The sequence below is a fragment of the Sceloporus occidentalis genome, unplaced genomic scaffold, assembly GCF_023333645.1.
Source record: "Sceloporus occidentalis isolate IW3139 unplaced genomic scaffold, rSceOcc1.0.p SCAF_18, whole genome shotgun sequence".
NCBI lineage: Eukaryota > Metazoa > Chordata > Lepidosauria > Squamata > Phrynosomatidae > Sceloporus > Sceloporus occidentalis.
Window position 1 is genome coordinate 9,195,686 of NW_028316998.1, and position 16,899 is coordinate 9,212,584.

The 16,899-nt window shown below is 39.5% G+C and overlaps 1 protein-coding gene across 1 annotated transcript; it reads left to right on the forward strand.

Annotated features, from left to right (window-relative positions):
- Window positions 1–3,776: 3,776 nt before the first annotated feature.
- On the forward strand, window positions 3,777–11,718 carry LOC149302586 (zinc finger protein 830-like). Its single transcript, XM_089482355.1, has 10 exons — window positions 3,777–3,889; window positions 4,657–4,756; window positions 5,153–5,279; window positions 6,891–6,924; window positions 7,166–7,371; window positions 7,623–7,704; window positions 9,062–9,125; window positions 9,600–9,680; window positions 10,054–10,130; window positions 11,535–11,718. The coding sequence occupies exons 1-10, from the start codon at window positions 3,777–3,779 to the stop codon at window positions 11,716–11,718; spliced, it is 1,068 nt and encodes a 355-aa protein (XP_089338481.1).
- Window positions 11,719–16,899: the final 5,181 nt, after the last annotated feature.

Genomic DNA, 16,899 nt, shown 5'->3' on the forward strand with positions numbered 1-16,899 from the left:
TTCACTGCTGCTGGTCTGCCCGGACTTCTGAGCAGACAGCAGTAGCGTCCCCACCCGATTGCAGCGGAAATTCACTGTGATCGGTGAAGATAGCGGAGAGAGGGCCGAGCTACCTACTGTATATGCACTCAGCATGGGCGCATCCTCCGCGGCAGGCTAGCCCACCCACTGATGGAGGAGCAGAGTATAGATTTCAGTTGATCAATACCTGCAATGGTGTGATCCCATGTGGTGTTTAGTTGATCTATGCCTGATCTACACATAGGGGAGAAGAGAAGTTGAGCACAGTGAAGAAAAGAACAAAATGCGCCATCTTCGCAGGGGGGAAAGCCATGCGTATATTCAGGTCACAAAGGGAGGGGGAGCAGCAAAACAAGGTTTTGCCTAAGGTGGCAAAAATCCTTGCACCGGCCCTGCTTATACAATTTACAGAAGATGGAAAACCAAGTATCCCAAACTGCTAAAATTAACAAATACAAGATAGAAGAGGAGGACTATTGTTAATAACATAAAATCAAGTGCTGCTTGGATAGGCCCAGCTACACACTATGTGAGTATAAAAACACGGTCAAACATTTACAGCCATCAGCTGCTGGCCTTAAAGTGGCAGGACCAACTCTTTTGCTAGTCGGCCCCTGACAGCTGCATATTTTAGGTTAGGGTTTGAGAAGTGATCCAAATATCTAATCATCTTATCCTGTATTTGCCCTCCAGCAGTAATGTGAGTGACTTTTAGGCTTTATAAAAATTGCAAATAAAATGCAATACTTTTTATTCCTTCTTTAATACTCTTTGTATTTTTTTAATATTCAGTTGATGACCACTATTTATATTTAAGGATGTTCAACAAAGCTGGGGATAAAATATCATCTAATCAATTATGAGGGTTAGATTATAAATTAACATTTTTACATGAAATCAGACGTACCAACGCATTTTAATCTTATTCGATTAATGTCATAGCATAAACAAAATTTAAATATCTAATGTATAACATAAGAAAATATGTAAAGAAAGCTGGATCGTGTATAGTTGATATTTTTTGCTTTTCATTAGGTGATTTCTTCTCGTTAATTTTGTAAATTAATTTAAAATTAATTTATAAACTACCACTAACAGTAATTATTGGTATAATAAAATATTTTTAAAATGTGATAACATTACATGGGAATATAACAAAACTATCCATCTAGAAACCGCAGCAGATCAGCCCCAACTCAGCCTGATGTAAAGGCTCTGGATAGCTTTATGCCTATCTAACGCATGTTTAAATTCCCTCACTGTATTAGCCTTTAACACTTCTGCTGGGAGGCTGGTCCACTTATGTACCACCCTCTCAGTGGTAAATTTCTCTCCCATACATTGTTAAAACGTGGCAGACAAGATATAGCTTTCCTCAAAATCAAGCCATGCCCAGCCCCATTAATAAAACCCTTAATGTTTTGTGTAAATGTATGTCAATAAAAGTGTTGGTGCACATCTGGATTTACTACGGCAACTGAGCAATCAACCCTGTAGCCACTAATTTTATGTGTGATGTGGAGTGTGTTGGCAGTTGAAGAGTTAAACACATAGCGTGGTGGTCGGTGTGATGTCATAATGTAGACTATGCTGGCGTTACAAAACAACTCAACACACAAGCACAGCTGTCACTCTGGAGCACCTCCTTTCAAGACAGCAAAGAAGCCTGAAGAGCCATGTGAAAACTGCTAGCCTCCTGACAAAGAGATCTGTGGAGTGTCGGCTCTCCGGCAAAGTGATTCGCAGAGTGTCAGGATCCCAGCAGAGATCTGAAGATTGTAAACTGCAGGTCGACTTTTATTTGTGCTGAATAACATGTTGCCTTTAGATTGTTTTGTACTTTGCCACCCACTCCTGATAAAAAAGGAAACTTATGAACCCTTAATGCCAGAAAAAAAAATCTCCATGCACTAGATATAAATAACCTCTTAGTGCCCAGAGGGTAGGGCAATTCTTCCAACCACGGTCCCTCAGAGGTTTCCTCCAAAATGGGGGTTTTCCTCTCCTGAGTGCTGGAGAATGACTCTTTGTGAGTCCAGAGGTAGCCCCTTCTCCAACCTGCTTTAAGGTTGTTTAAATAGAAACAATTTGATTATATAATAAAGTTTATTATTATTCTCATAATCGTTGTCTGTGATTTTTTTCTTCCAAATAATAAAATGTTTTGGTTTTTTTTACTTTCAATTGCCAACACTGTTAAAATACCCACATCAAAACACCCGAAAATAAAAAAAAAGGTAGAGGGGCAGAAAAAGAAATGGGAGGTGTATGAAATGTGCCTGTAAAAATGGTGGACGGTAAAAAATGGAAAGGGAATATTCATATGAGCATATTTGTGAGAAGCTTACAATTGCTGGAAAGGTGATTCATATTAAAGGAAGGAATGGGGGGAGAGGGCATACACATTATTTGATAAATAATAAAAAAATGGAGAGAGGCATACACATTATTTGATAAACAAAAAGCGGAAATACCTTTACTTTTTTAAAATAATGTTTTTTATTGAAAATGAAAAGTACATACAAATATTACCCAGTGGAGCGGAGTGGGAGTACACTGCTGGTCTTACAGCTTTTACCAGGTAAGCACTTTCTTTCCTTACAGGTAGCATGACTTTCCGTTTAAGTAGAAGCCACTGACTGATCCACTCCCCTCCTATCAGAGATAACAATAAAACATGAAAAGGGACTTTTTTTGGTGTATGTCATGCTTCATGCTATCTCCAGAGACAGACTTGACTGCCTGCCACTGGAGAAGCAGGGCTGGTTGGAGATCATGGATCGCCCTCGACCCAGCTCAAAAAGAAGCCCAAAATTCGTACGAGCCTGTGCTTCAGTGCTCTCTCACAATGTGTGCAGCGATTGATTCTGATGGCATACCTCTGAGCATGGCTCTGAAGCCGTGCACACCATGAGGAAGCACCGAAGCGGTGGTCTTTGGAAACACGACTGTGCACTCCTACCACAGGACCCAAGAAGAAGGAAAAGCGGAGGTAGGGCGGTAAGAGACGGGTAGAGACAGATGTTTGCGTGTCTATCTGGGTATCTGTGTGTGTCCATCTGTCTGGGTGTGCTTGGGTATATCTGTGTATGCGTAGATATGTCAGTGTGTGAACATGTCTTTGGGTGTGTGTGTGTTAGGGTATGCTATTGTATGTTAGTGTCTAACTATGTTATTGTCTTTGGGGCAAAAGGGAGTTGATACCTGGGGATGTAATGCTGTGTCTTTGGACCTTACTGGGTTAAAGCTGATGTTCCGCCAACTCTAATGAAGTTAACACTGTTATAACTAAATAGAGCAACACTTGCCATGTGATGCCAAATAAGTCACTGATAGGTTGTTGCCATATAAACTGGGGGGGAAAACTTATTTTCACAAGCTGTTTATATAGTCTTAATTATAAGCGTTATATATTTTTATGTAATTACTCAGATAGAAATAAATAGCTGACCTCCATACTTTACTAGCAATGTCCATGCCAAAGAAACCAAACTTATTTTAAAAACCTGTCAAGCTGAGATATACTCTAAAAACAGCCAATAGCTCTAGATAAAGCGTACTTTCCTAAACTAAACCAACCGTTCGTCTCTTGTAATATGATCACTTCGTCACGCACCTAAGACAGTTGCGGGCAAACACTTAGTGTTGCGGTCTCCTTTTGATGACGTTTCAAAGTACGCGCCCTCCCCGTTGCAGCAGTGCTGGCGGAAGTCACGCAGTAAGTGCCAATAGATGGTAAGGGCAGATTTGGCAACATGGCAGCCTCCGGGAAGAAGAAACAGATTCAGCAGGAGGAATTGAGGCGGCTGATGAAAGCAAAGCAGCGGGAGAGCTCGGTCAAGAAAAGGATAGAGTCTCCGTTTGCTAAATATCCTTTCTTGGCGTGCACAGTATTAATGAATAAGGGACTCATTGATCCCTCCGTAGTTCTTTGCATAGCAGGTCGCTGGTCACCTGGGTGATGGGATAATATTTGGGAATCCAGGATGACAACAGTCTGAGGTTTTTCCGTTTAACTCGACTGCAGTTAACTTCTGATGTCTCCATGATGTCAACACCGAAAGCAAGACTCCCCTCCCCTAATCCGCCCATAAATAAACCCCTCAGGTTCATATTTATTGCTGCACATTGGATTGGTTTTGGTGCAAGATACTAAATTTGCAGTGTTCTTGTTGAATGCTCAAAATGTAGCAGTTTGCCCCACATCCGATTCACTTTTATGTATAAACAGGGAAAAAAACCCAACATAGGCAGAATGTATATCTGTTGTATAGTGCAGTAGAATATTCTGACTATATAAATGAGTAAATAATAGTAATACATCTTGAGCTTTTGTGCCCCAAAAAATCCCAAAATGAGTGTTAATATCTATGTCCGGAGACTGATGTGTAAAGGCTACATACTGATATTATTATTATCTTTTATTTATATAGCGCCAACAGTTTACACAGCGCTTAGTTATGTCCCGTCTACCCATTGTACAGCGCTACGGAATATGATTGCGCTATATAAAACAATAATAATTCTAGGCATTGCAACCATGTGCCTGTGAGATCGTTGTACGTCAGCCCCATTAATCAGGTTTTCACGATATGGGCGTCAGGACGTGTTCTTCCTTAACTTTATCTTCTATACATACAACAGTCTCGGTCACTTGTCCTGTGCCGTTTGTAATGTACACATAAAGAATGAAATTCTGTGGCAAGCACACATCCTTGGGAAACAACACAAAGAGGTAGTTATTTAATTTTATCTTTTAAACTCATGTTTATATTTTGAAACTTTAAAGCCGTGCAGTCATTATAACCAATGGAGTATGTTGGCCCAAATCCGCCCTGATTGTTTACCAGTGACTGGTTGATTGGTTTGAGGTTTCATTGGGGGTGGCTTTTCCATAACTTTTGCACACCTAAAGATTGTATGCCTGGTTACCTAGCACATAAAAATGAAACAAGCAATAAGCTTGGTGTCGTTTGTCCTCTCAAGGTCCACCTATATTTTAGTACTTCCAACAAAATAATCCGGCCAAAGTCAATGTGAAAAATATGCATCAATGCAGAAAATCCAACGGGAAAAAAACGTTTTTTTTTAAAATGTCATTGCATTAAATACTTATTTGCATGTTTTCAAGAAAGTTGCAGAACTGAAAGGCACAAAGGCAAACACCAGCAGTTCATCTGTCACGACGTCACAGCTTTCACAGCCTACTAAACGTAAAGGACTACAGCCAGAGAGAGAGGACAGTAAAAAACCTAAAGGTTAGTGAATGGTTTCTTGCCTGTTTAGACAGTTGCTACTTTCACTTCATGTTTCAGTGCAAGCTGGGAATTAATACAGAGGTTCGCTATGGTTTTTGTTCAAGAAGAGCGTCTCTTCTTTTCAGCTTTCCCATGATACCTCAGTGAAGAGTGCGTTGGAGTCAGGGTCTCCATGTCCATCCCACGGTCCCACTCATTGCTCCATCCATCGCTGTGTCCTAAGATCCTACCATAAGCACACCTTTTAAGAATGGGGCAAACCTGGGGTTAGAGGCATCTGGGTATCTGCAGTATTTCTTCAAGCCCCCCGTATAAGTAACTTGCATACATAGCAAAGTGCAAACTCGCGTAAAATGGGTCATTCTGAAGAGCTCAGTGAATTAAAGCGTGGTACTGTGATAGGATGTCACCTTTGCAATAAGTCAGTTCATACGTGCTAGATATTCCATGGTCAACTGTAAGTGGTATTATTGGACAGTGGAAGGGTTTAGGAACAGCGGCATGGCGACGCATGGTGCGTTAAAGTCACCAACATACGAAAGTATTCCAGACGTCCACTGGCATTAAAATTAGCACAAACACTATGCGGGGTGGAGCTTCGTAGAATGGGTTTCCATAACCGAGCAGCTGCATGCAAGCCTCACCAAGTACAATGCAAAGTATCGGATCAAGTGGTGTAAAGCACACCGCTACTGGACTCTGGAGCAGTGTAAATGTGTTCTGTGCGGTGATGAATCACACTTCTGTCTGATGGGACACACTTGAGTCAGGGAGTCTGTGTTTGGCGGATGCCAGGAGAACATTACCTGCCTGACTGGATTGTGCCAACTGTAAAGTTATGGAGGAGGGATAATGGTACGGGGCTGTTTTTGAGGGGTTTGGCCCCCTTACTTCCAGTGAATGGAAATCTTAATACTTCAGCCTACCAAGACATTTTTGACAATGCTATGCTTCCAACTTTGTGGGAACAGTTTGGGAAAGGCCCTTTTTTCCCCCAGTGCACAAAGCAAGGTCCATAAAGGCATGGTTGGATGATTGCTCTTCATAAACAAATCATCATTGGGCTGGCACCTTCTGGCCGAAGGGACAGGTAAAGCCAAGCGGTCCAATTCCCCCCATTAACCCACATACACACTGACACACATTTTGACGCACCCTCTCACATTTGCACACACTTACATCTTCATGCGAACACACACGCGTTTACAGACTCATTATAACACATACTCCTCACACTAACACATTCATTCATGCCAACGCACTTATGCATACACATCCATACTCTTACACATACTTCATGCAAACGCACACTTGCACATCGATGCAGAACAACTTATGCACACGCTCTCACTCAAACATACATACATCCTCCCTCTATCACCCACTTACCTCACTTGCAGCTTTCCCTCTTGCTGCTCACAAATGTTCAAGCAGCCTCACTTTTACAGCATTTACATTGCATTACCCTACTGTGTTGCTGTCTCACCGTGCTGGTCCAAAATTGTTTACAAAGTACTGGCCCGGGGGGACGATTGCCCACCAGCCAGCATCACCCTCTTTACACATGGCAACTGTTAAAGGCTTTTTTTTGTTGTTTTTTTCTTTCTCCAGATTCAGAAGAGCAGCCTCCTGCTTCAACAACAAAGTGGGTAGATTGTGTTAGTTTTTCTATATACATGGTTGTCATATTTTTTCTAATATTTTCTTTATCATTTTCTATTTTTGAATGTGTAAAAGATGGTACAAACTTAGTATAATCTTGTTCTAACCTACATGCATTAGAAGTGATAACATGGGTATATTCAGTTTCTTAGATATAAGGCTTGTCAATGTGCACGCTGGCTAATTATTATTATTATTATTATTATTATTATTATTATTATTAGGCTTCCAACTGGGTTTTTTGAAGCATCAGAGCAACCTTCTCACAAACAGACTACTATAAAAGCACCAGGTTTAAAATTGCTAGCAGGAGATTATGATGACGACAGTGACGAAGAAGCAAGCCATGACAAAGAACCCTCTTCTGAACAAAAAAACACAGAAATCCCACTACCTCCACCAACAGCAAGTGCTGACAGTCTGCCACCAGGTATCACTCTGAGCAAGCAAGGCCTAAATATTTCCATTGGACATGCAATTTTCGTCCTGGCTGTTCAGTGTTCCTTTAGTTATCAAACCATCATGGCGAACAAATAGTATAGTGTATTATGCATGATGCATCCCAGTTTAAAGAGAAAAAAAAACCCTTACATGTTTCATATACTGTTATATTTTAAATTAATTATTGCCTTAAATGTAGGGCTGTATAATTTATTGGCATGCAATATTTTCACTTTTTAGATTTCTTTGACAACAAAACGCCGGTGGTATCTCATTCTGGATCGATTCTGAAGGCAGAGATACAAGAGAAGGCAGTAGAAAGGTAATCTAAACAAATGAAGTTTGTGACTTCTAGACCAACCAAAAGTGTTTTCAGTGTTATTTCCACTGGTCCATACAGTGGTGCTGGAGTTAATAGTGCCACTGCATATAATTCATTACTGTTTTGTAGTTTTAGGATGACCTGTATGTGTCTCGCCAGGCCTACTGATAACATTATCACCTTTGCAATGTGTTTTGGGCTGACAAATCACTATAGCAGTTGCGGTTCAAATGCCATTATGGGCATTGTGTGGGTTAAATATTGCCTTTGAAATGTCATTTGTCATATTGGCAACGTAAGACTTTGTGAATTTGTATTAGTTTACTAAACCACATGATTCCTCTCAATGTCAGACAGCAGACCATTTTATCTGAACAAGATAACTTTGTCTGGCATCAGTATTTAAACAGACTTTCTCCATCCACCTTGGCAGCCCCCAAAACCAGAGCATGGTAAGAGCAGTGGCTTAGACACAAAGCATAGTGTTTCCCATATAAACAATCAATGAAAATATATCATTCTTATGTATTTGAAGTATGTGTAGGTAGAACAAGGTAAATGAAATCCCATGTATGTCCCCTTTTTCACACCCTTGCTCCTTTATTGAAAAACTGTTCACAATTGCCCAAGCTCCTGTATGTGAATAGACATTTACCCTGTACTTGCTATATGAAATACATTGATAATTTTGTCCTTTAACGGTGCTGTTCCTAATACCCACACACTGTTGAATGTAAGACTTTAAAAAGAAAAAAATATGTATATTAAATAGGTCGTTAGAAACATTGTTCCTAGTACTGCTGTCTAAACTCTTCCCAGAAATAATTCTTTAGTCGCATAAAATGTAATATCTTTTTATCATTTTTGCTGGGGACACAATTCTCTCGTGACGCAAGCAGGTATAGTTAAAGCCACAGAAACTGAAAAACTTCTTAAAGGCTTCTATTAGTAAAACATTAGAGGCTAGAGTATCTGTGTGTGTGTGTATGTGTGTGTGTGTGTGTGTGTATATATATATATATATATATATATATATATATATATATATATATTATACACGCTAAAGTTTATTTGTTTAACATACTAGAAAAACAATTAGTTATGTGGAACAGGTCCTTTTAAGCAGCTTCATGCTGCTAATTACAGCGGCTGTGCTGGCACGGGTTTTATCAGAAGTCTATTGATGATTAAGTTTCTCTATTAAGTAGTACTGGATGCTTAATTAACTTTCTGTAATAGCCAAAGATGCTGCAGCTGGTCCCATTACTTTTGCAGGAAGAGAAATATGTATTGAGACACAGCCCCAGCATTTGAGAGTAGCACATGGACCTGACGGACCTCTTGTTCTTCTTCTTAGGAAAGAGAATACAGCTGAAGCATTGCCCGAGGGATTCTTTGATGACCCAGAAGTGGATGCAAAGGCAAGCTCTTACTCCTTCCACCTAGTGGTGTATACCCTCTGCCGCTGAATCACAAAGACATTTCCAACAGCAATGATCCATTTCATTTTAAGCTCCCCGTTGGGTTTTTTGGCAGAGTTCCTTACTTACACGGCATATGGTGCCTGTCACGAGCCATATCTTTTCTGATAGGAGAGGAAGTAACGCAGTGTACTGTAAGCCTCCGATGTTTTCCAGACGAATATCAATAACTACGCCACAGTGCACATTTCACCTATTAAGTTACTTTAAAGCACCATTTGCGCATCACAAATACACAGACAAAACCGTAAACCTTTTCACGCTTTTCTTACTAGGTCACAGGATTAGCAGATAGAAGAAGAAAAAAGGCTTTATTTGCATTTTCTTTTCTCTTCCTGATAATTTTTCATACGATGCAATTACAAACCGTGTATCTCACGTTTATTGTGTTTGTTTGTAATGTCTTTTGTTAAGGTGCGGAAAGTTGATGCTCCTAAAGATCAGATGGATAAGGAATGGGAAGAATTTCAGAAGGAAATACGCCAGGTTAATACTGTAAGTTCACTGATGAGCGTGCCCTTCTCTATCTGTTTTTACACTACAGGGAGGATTTGATTTAAAGTTAGTCGATTTAAATCACTAGTCAGTTTTAATGGTAAAGCCTCATTCTTGCTGGTAGTTATAATTGTAATATTTGCAACAAGGTGAAGTTTTCATATTTTAAAATAATAACCTGTCAGATTGGTAAAGCAGCTGTATCAGAACAGATTTTAGTTTAATAAGTAAATCACTTATATTTGGAGAACTACTTCAGGGTCATATGTCTTAAAATAGCGTTGTTGGAAAGACTGTTTACTTTTTATCTTCATTAAGACCTCGGCTACTGTGTAGTAATTCTCAGTTTGCTGCATGACCTACTTTCCTGCAGGTTTCTGAAGCGATTGTTGCTGATGAAGATGAGGAAGGCAGATTTGATCGTCAGATTGACGAGATTGATGAACAAATGTGAGTGTTCTCATTTCAGATAGATAAACATGTTTTTCATTTAGTTGCGTAATAATTCTGCTCGCTAGTAGTTGCCCAATAATTGTGCACACAAAGATAAGAAAGAAAGCCAAAACCTCACTTTTACTTTCTTAAATATTTAGGTTTAAGATTTCTTAACTTTTAGAGAGCACTGTAGTTGTTCAATAATAAAATGAATCCTCAAAAACACAACTTGCCTAATAATTGTGCACACAGTGTAGTCAGACTATGGAGGGCGAGGGCACCTACTGCTGCAGGGCAGCTTCTTCTCTGTCGGGTAAGAGTATTTTATTTTCCCCATTTTCAAAGAATGCATACTAAAGTGCACACAGTACTTTAATATGTATTTTTTATTGTGGGGCTGTCCATTTGAAAGCATCCATGCAACATTTCTTAGATGTTTACGTAGCTGTCAGACTGGAAGTGCACACATTTTTATTGCTGTCATCCGGTAGTTGGTTTACATATTTTATGAAGAACGTTCACATTCAATAAAATATTCTATAGCTTTGCTTTAATATAATGGTAATTTAGTCACAAACTCATTGGACTTCCAGGCTTAATTTAAAGCAGAACAAAGAGAGTGTACTAAGAAGGTGATAAGGATATATGTCACATAAGCGGCACTACAGAGGAGCTCTCTGATCTCGGAAGTGTGCGATGGGAGGAATGAATTCCCATGGCTTTACTCTATGCTATGTAAATATTCATAAGCCTGTGTAAAACCCTGTCACTAAGACAAAGCATGATCAGGTAGGAGGTCAAGGGTGGAAGAATGTGTACGTGCTGTGAATTCTTTTAGCCGGCCAAGCTGCACCTTCTGCATTCATTCATTCATTCATTCATTTTTTTTTAAATACCGGTGTACATGTGTCACTGTGTTTTCAATTATTTCAGTAGTTACAGTGTCCATATGTACTGCATAGTGTAAATCTAATTTACAATGTACATTTGTAGAATAATGCGCTTTTATTGTTGTATAGTGTGTCTAATTTTATATACACAATATGTTCGGATAAAAATTATGAGGCATTTATGTAGCTTGCGGCCAGGCATATCCAGCCGGTCACAGCACAATACATCACCCAGTCTGCAACTGCCTATAGAGAGATGTCGGACAGTGTCCCACCAGGCATTTGCCAGATGGCCAGTCTGCGCCTGATGGTGTGTGTGGCTCGAAGCCTCTAGGACATTTTATATAAATATACGCACATACACCCAGAGGAATAAAGATTGGCATTGTCACTCTTATCAATTCATTGTTGAAAATTAGGGAAATGTTGCTTTTGTAAAACACACACGTAGACACACACCTGTCTCTAAGAACTCTAATGTGCATATATATATGCCTCCAATTCATTGTATTCGTATTTTGCTCTGCAGTGAGTGTTATCGACGTATCGAGCACCTGAGGAACCAGAAGGATGGGTTGCAGGAAACATTAAAGGACATTATGATGTCGAAGGCCAACAAATATCAAGATGGAGATGAGGTCAGAAGCGATGATGAAGAAATGCTGCCAATGATCCTTGCGCAGAACTGGCGTGAAAAGGGGGCCTTTCTTTAGTGTTCTTTCATACTCCATTCTATTTAATTGTGTTAAAGGGGAGGTCAAACATCAGTTAACACTAATCTGTGCAATAAATACATCTCAGATTGGTATATATGGCAGGGACTTGTAAATACAAAATAACATCAATAAATAAGACATCAAAGCATATATTTGCCTCAATTAAACTTTCTTTATTACCAACTTTTTTTTTGGTTTGCTTGCCTGTGTTTTCAGAGCTGTTGGAGATAATAGGTATCAGTATTTGTAATAGTATTTCATTTTCTGTCCTCCTTTTTTCCTTATGTCAATAAAGTTGTAATATTTTCGTATACTTCTTTGTGTTATTTTAAACTTGATATTATGAAATATTCAGAGATCCTAAAACCTGACAAATGCATTGTTTTAGTTTTAACCCCTTAAGGACAATGGGTGGTCCCTAAACCTTGACGGGCTTTGTCATTAAGAGGTTAATAAATAAACATATATCAGAATGCATTTTCATTTTTTTTGTACGCAATATATTGATTCCAAAGGGCTATTGTCACATTGTTATTTATCTTCATCATATAAACACGTTTAAGAGTAGAATATAGGTAAGTAGATTGCTGGAGGTAAAACTTCCTCTAGACTTAAGTGGAAAGCTGAAAAAAACAAACAGATTTTAGTTAGCACTTTATTTGTACTAGAAAATAGTTACTGTGAAATACACCATGCCTTGCAAAAGTATGTGGATCCCTGTCTCAAAATCAGTTATTGCAAGGTGACATTTGATACAATTACTTTACCATTGGCCTTCAAATGTGAACCATTGGAGGCAAAGTAATACAAAGCATAGATTATGATAAGGGTTACAAAATAATATCAAAGTGCTTGGATTCTAGGGATTGCTGTTAAATCAAGGAAATGGAAGCTGCATCACACTTCTCAACGTTGCCAAGAAAGCTCTGGGGTCTATTCCTCTTTAACGGGAGAGTTTGCAGGAGAATTGTCATTTCAACTTCAGCAATGAAGAAACCTGACAATTTTGATACTTCATAATTAATAGTGAAATTAGGTTTTTCAACTACAACTCTCTTGCAAACTCCATTTAGTGAATAAACCCCAATGTGTCTCAAAATGCAGTGCTCAAACAAGATGGACACTTGTGTGAGAAGCTGACAAGCACTTCGAAGGCGCTACATACTTCTGGGGGCTTCTATGACGAAGCGCCGGCATGACATAACCTTCTGGTGCTACATCATAAAAGTCCCAGCGGTAGTGCTGTTGTCTGCGTGCATCATGCAGATGTTCACCGGCTGCCGGAGAGGAGGATCCCTCGTAGTGCTGCAGGGAACCTGGATCAGTCTCCCTGGCAGCCGGTGAACGTCTGCGCGATGAACGCAGACAACCTCAGCTGTTGCCGGGGCTTCTGAGACTGAGCACCTGCGTGACATGACCTTCCGGTGCTCAGTCATAGAAGCCCCGGCGGAACTAATGGTCAGCAAAGGTTGTCTACGTGCAGAACGCAAACATCCACCGGCTGCCCCCACTAGACAACACGGAGTCTGAAGTATGGGGGACAAGTCTGGGGAAGCATAAGTAAGCCGGGGGGGGGCAGAGTGGCATATAGGGGGTTAAAAGGCATATCAGGGAGGTATAAGGCATATCTGGGGCAGAGTGGCATATAGGGGTATAAGGCGTTTCTGGGGGGGGCATATGCGATGTGCGCAGACAACCTCCCCTGCTGCCGGCACTTCTGCTGGGGCTTCAATGATGAGCGTTGACATCACATGACTTTCCGGTGCTCCACCATTGAAGGCGGAAGTGCTGTCAGCAACGGAGGTTGTCTGCGCGCATCCCGCAGCCAGTGAACGTTTGCGGGGTAGGCGTGGAGCACCTGAAGATCATGTGATGCCGGCGCTCAGTCACACTCAGTAGTACTGGCCTACGTGTTACCTAATATTTATACCCCTGTGAAACAGGAAGTCATGGTTGAACAATTTCATGTTCCTAGTCACCTTATGTAAAATATAAATAGGAATATACTTCAATTTTTTGTCATATGATTTCATAGGGGTGCCAATAATTGTGCCACACATATATTTAACCCCTTAATGACAAAGCCCGTACATGTACAGGCTCAAAACGCATTGTTTTCAATGGTTTTAAGGACCGCCTATTGTCCTTAAGGGGGTTAACATTTTTTTTAAACCCGTGTTGTGTTTGCAACTATTGTCTAACATCAATGAGAGCAGGGTATTTTGTGTATTTTTTGAAGAAAAGATCAAAAGGGTTAAACACTGAAGACAATTTTTCACAACTCATATTTACCAAGGGTGCCAATATTTGTGGAGGGCACACTACTGTTAAAAAAATTGGGGTCACATAGAAATGTCATGTGTTTGACGTAGTAGCAGTATAGATGTTAATGTTGTAAATGACTGTTGTAGCTGGAGAGCGCTGATACATAAAGGAATATCTTCATAGGTGTATAGAGGCGCACTACCAGTAACCATCAGTCCTGTGTTAGCTGAGTGGTCCCTTTAAATTTTACTTGTGGTTTCTGTTGCAAATGTATAGGGGGATTTTGCACATCTCCTGACACATGATATGCCTACTGCCAGTGAACCCCAGTGCTGGCTTGGCAACCGTTGTGAAGGATTAATGGAAAGAGATTTCAGTGGAACACTGATTGGAAATGTCCCACCATGGAGGAGGAGGCATGGCGCTGCCTTTAATATACATTATTTGGTGAGACTCCTATCTGGGAGTGTACTTTTAGATGTGATGGAAGTAATTTTCATCAAGCATTAAATACGGTTTTATAGTGATATACTTATTGCTGCGATAAACCTCATGCCTTTGTAGTGAAATGGGTGGATTTTGCATAAAATTCCCTACTCATAAAGCACACTGAGGTGATTTTTTATGGTCACGCCTGGGAACTCTCTGGGTTTGACCCTGATTTTCCAGGTTAAGTCTTGCTTTCCCAAGTTACCGCGGCACTTTCTTCTTCATCCGGACAGAGGAGTAGCAGTTTTAACTCAACTCGCTAACGCAATTTCCAGCTTGATCCTATATAATGCATGGTTAAGCCTGCGAGATTTCTTGAATGTCAGCTCAATGACTGAACAAGCATTATACTGAGCCAGCTTAGCCCCTTATATATAGGAAGCTGCAAGACCTGACCTTTCAAAAAGCATAGTGAGTCAGTTGAAACTGCAACTCCTGCTTAAGCGAGTAAACCCATTGTGTGTTTGTATAGTATATATTTGGCTAAGATAACAGAGCTGGGACACATACACATCAGTTATATACGTGAAGACTATAATTGTTTAGAAACAATGCTGTTTTAAGTATAAAACGCAATCATGGATGCTTCTATTCTAAAAATGATGTCATCATTTCTTTGAGAATGCCCAGCCATTGCGTAAACAAAATAAAAAAGGAAACACAGACCCAAAGGAAATTATTTACATTTATTCTGGAAATAACTTGTTAGAGCACAACATTCTGGAGATGCGCAGCACTTGATTGTCTTAAAAATTATGCTTTTTCGGGCACATTAAAGCTATGTTGTTCTTTAACATGGGCTTGGTGCAGATGTTATCTGATGGCCGTGACACACGTACATCATGATTTAAAGTGATATCTGCATTCCAAAGGATCCTGGCATTGATATGCTAATGCCTCATGCAAAAAATCTGCCATTCTTATTGAGGTGCACCTTATCGTTAACATGATGTTACACATATGCACAATACACATTGCACTTAACATAAGTAGTAAAGCCCATTGATAATAAATCGACAATCCACTTACTTTTACATATCTCAATCTACCTTAATGTGACTGTTCTTTATTGAAACAGAAAGAAAATATTGCTGTATTCAATTTATGTTGGACGCATCTCAGTGACTCTTTGAACTTTGCAGTGATGACATCAGAGTACATATCTGTCCTCAATAACACTGTTTACAAAGAATTACAGATTACAGAGATTAACCGTTAGAGAAATGTACTGCTGATCAAGGTATAGACAGCAGACATTTTTGTTGGATCAGTCAATGTACTTGTCATTCTGCAAGAGCCAACTGTGCTCTGTTGAGGAAACATGAAAAACATAGTCGGTAAGGGGACACCAGGGTGTATGGTATGGATGTCTAACTCTAGTATCAAAAGCCGCAAATTATACCAGGATTTCAGGAGTGCTTTGAGCGACTGCCATTTCACGCAACCAAACAAAAATTTGTTTGAGAAAAATAAACCGGAGAAGTCTTAAAATTCCAGCATGGTTATGGCCTTGAGGACCTCTGTTGACCATCATATCCTTTGTTACAACTGATTCCAGATCATGGGTGCCACCTCAGTTATTACCTTACAGAACATTAAACAATTATGTACTGCTTTTTAACACTTTATGTGCCCATCAGCAGCATGAAACTATATATATATATATATATATATATATATGTGCCAAAGTGACAGCCAAGTCTCAGATGAACTAAAATGTCTGATCTTGTGGTTCCTTTGCTGAAATATTATAAACTTATAAAATAGGTATATCTGCTCACGTCTTAGGGAAGGATTTCATTATAATGGTTTTAACTTTAGTAGTCATCAAGCATGGGACTGTACCCTTTCTCCCATCCTAACAATAACACAAAAACAGCACCATATATACAAAACAAAACAACTGAATTTAAAATACTGTCTTAAAAAAGGAAAAAAAACAAAAACAACCAAATGGCTACCACATCTCACAGCTGTAGTATTGGGGAATTTCATGTGCTTAAAACAGCACCAGAATTAACAGAAATCCCCAGTGTAACCTAAAGATTTGATAGCTATACAAGACAATCCTTTCACTACTCGCATATTTTCCTACCTGAAGCTTGTTTTGCATAGAACTGTCCATACCATCTCTCCCTTTTAATATATTGCATTTGATCAGCTTCGAGACATAATATTTTAGGCTGTTATGTTAAATTATTTGAATAAAATTATTAGATAGGGAGAACGAGAGGAAGAAAAAAAGGTTCTTATGTGGAAGTAATACATATGATGTCATCAGGTGTTTTTTTTTTTTTTTTCAAATGTAAATGGTACATAGGATTTTTAGATTGTATGGCAGCAGCATTATGTAGTATGGTCATGTATAGTTATGGTCAACTAGTTTGGTTTCTCAACACTGAGATGAATCACCTGAGCTACAAC